Source organism: Echinops telfairi, unplaced genomic scaffold (assembly GCF_000313985.2).
Source record: "Echinops telfairi isolate 266 unplaced genomic scaffold, ASM31398v2 ScPeMD7_23;HRSCAF=83, whole genome shotgun sequence".
Taxonomy (NCBI): Eukaryota; Metazoa; Chordata; class Mammalia; order Afrosoricida; family Tenrecidae; genus Echinops; species Echinops telfairi.
Window position 1 is genome coordinate 296,815 of NW_022103920.1, and position 2,116 is coordinate 298,930.

General features: G+C 59.1%; 1 protein-coding gene across 1 annotated transcript in view; it reads right to left on the reverse strand.

Moving 5' to 3' along the window:
* Window positions 1–390: 390 nt before the first annotated feature.
* Window positions 391–2,116, reverse strand: part of ZNF746 (zinc finger protein 746) — a 10,170-nt gene continuing 8,444 nt past the window's right edge. Inside the window, exon 5 of the mRNA XM_045288902.1 lies at window positions 391–2,116. This exon is cut by the window's right edge and continues 703 nt beyond it. Coding sequence (XP_045144837.1) covers window positions 1,699–2,116 — 418 coding nt within the window. The 3' untranslated portion in view covers window positions 391–1,698.

Sequence of the window (2,116 nt, forward strand, 5' to 3'; positions counted from 1 at the left end):
CAAGTCATGGGGCCAGAGCTCAGACCTGGGACACCCCCAGGCCCAGCTCACTTGCTCCAGGGACAGGAACACCCACCGGCATTAACAGTCCTTCAATCCCAGCCCCAGCCAGGAAAAGACGCACGGAGAAACCATACATCCAATGTTTGCATGTTTTGCAACTTTTCTCTCATTAGGACCAACCCATCAAAGTGAATGGACTGCAAAAAGCCATGCTTATGTTCTCAATTAACTGGCCTGACGTGTGCCTGCCTTTTCTTTCCCACCAAGTCATACTGAGCAAGCGTGGAGGACGGCTGGCTGGCGGGCCTGACAGCCGGCTCCCGGGCAAGTGCTCAGAAGCATCGGTTGCAAACTGATGGCTCTCAGAACGGGACTCGCCAAACGGCCTTGGTGCTGGTTAGATTTTATTTTTAACAGGGTGCCTTCTGCTCATTTGTTTCTCAAAATATCAGTTATATCCATATTAGAAGTGTAAACATACAAAATATACAGTACAAAGAAACCAATTTCTTCACCTAGTCTATCGCCTAATAAAAGCCAGCATGGGGCTGCTGAAAGAACCCCCCATTCCCTCCTTCCTGCGGGGAAAAGAGGTACCCGTTTGGGACAAGAGAACCAGCGCGGCTCCCCAGGCAAGAACAGAGTCACTGGCCGAATCTAGAGACCTGGGTCCCTTTCTACCTTCACTTCAAAGACGCCAGGTATAGGGGATGCAAATGCCACTGACCCTCCCAGTGTCCCTAGGGCCCTGGTGGGAGCAGGAGCTTCCAGCACACACGGTCCCTGCAGGCGGATGACCTGGCTCATGGCAGCGCAGACAGACCTCGAGGAGGCCAACTCAAATCCCTTCTCCCCAAGCTGGCTTTCTGTGTCTAACCCAGGGCTCTTCCGTCTCTCGGCACACTACCCACCCGGCACCCAGGGAGAAGTGAAGTGCGTCCTCTTTGAGTAATTTATTTCCTCACCTCTCGAGAGAAACCACTGGGGCCCGCCTGCTGCAGTGACTGCAGGAGCCGTGGTGTGAAAGCCTCTGTTGATGGCACCAAGGCTCGCCTGGCCCAGGACGGCTGTGGGAGGCAGCCCCTCCAGGGACAGGCTATGGGGCGCCAGCCCGCTTCCACCCTCTGACCGGGCCCCTGCCTTCAGAGCCTTCTCCTCCTGGCAGGGCTCTGATGGGAGGACCAGATGCCTTCCTGGGAGCCAGCCCTTATGAGGTACACACACAGACCCGCTGCTTCCCTCAGAGGGAGGCTGCTTTTGCTCTGTGCTGCGGGTCTCTCCCTGCTGAGAGGAGGCCCTGCTCCCGGCACCCCTTGCCTTCACTGTCTGGCTTAATGAGGAGTCACCTGCTGGCGGGTCCCAACACCTGGCTCACGGTGGAGGCCTGGTGAGGAGCCAGGGGACACAAACACATGCTCAGAAAACCCAAAGTTTGCAGCAAAATTTAAACGGGTGCTACTACTATTTTCCAGCGTTTCCCTAGAGAATTAAAAAAAAAAAGTTTCATCATTAAATTACTTAAACTCTACGGTGCTCAGTTCGACCACCTGAGGACGAGGCCAGGTCTGTTAGCGGCTGCTGGACTGGGGGACGGTCCGGTTCCAGAAGTGGTCAGCGCTGGGAGCTCTTGGCCACGTCCCATCCCCGCAGAGATCCGGGCGGGCTCCAGCGCATGGTGCAGGTTGGGGGTGTCGGTCACAGGTTACTGCCGTCTGCAGGCCCCAGGACGCTGAGGCCACACGTCCAGTCTGTCACCAGGTCTGTGGTGGGGCCGGGCCCTTTGGCGCCCGGGCTCTTGAAGGGGTCTGGGGGCGCGGGCGGCAGCGGGGGCAGCGGGGGTCCCCTCGGGCCCGGCCCCTTGGCGCCAGCTGCGTGGTTGCGCTGGTGCTTGCGCAGGTGGTCCTTGCGGATGAAGCTCTTGCCGCAGACGGTGCAGGCGAAGGGGCGCACGCCCGTGTGCGTCCGGTAGTGGTCGATGAGCTTGGAGCGCTCCGTGAAGCGCTTCTCGCACTCGGTGCAGGGGAAGGGCCGCTCGCCCGTGTGCAGCATGCGGTGGCGGATCAGGTGCGCAGGGCGCGTGAAGCAGCGCCCACACTCGCTGCAGCGCAGCGCG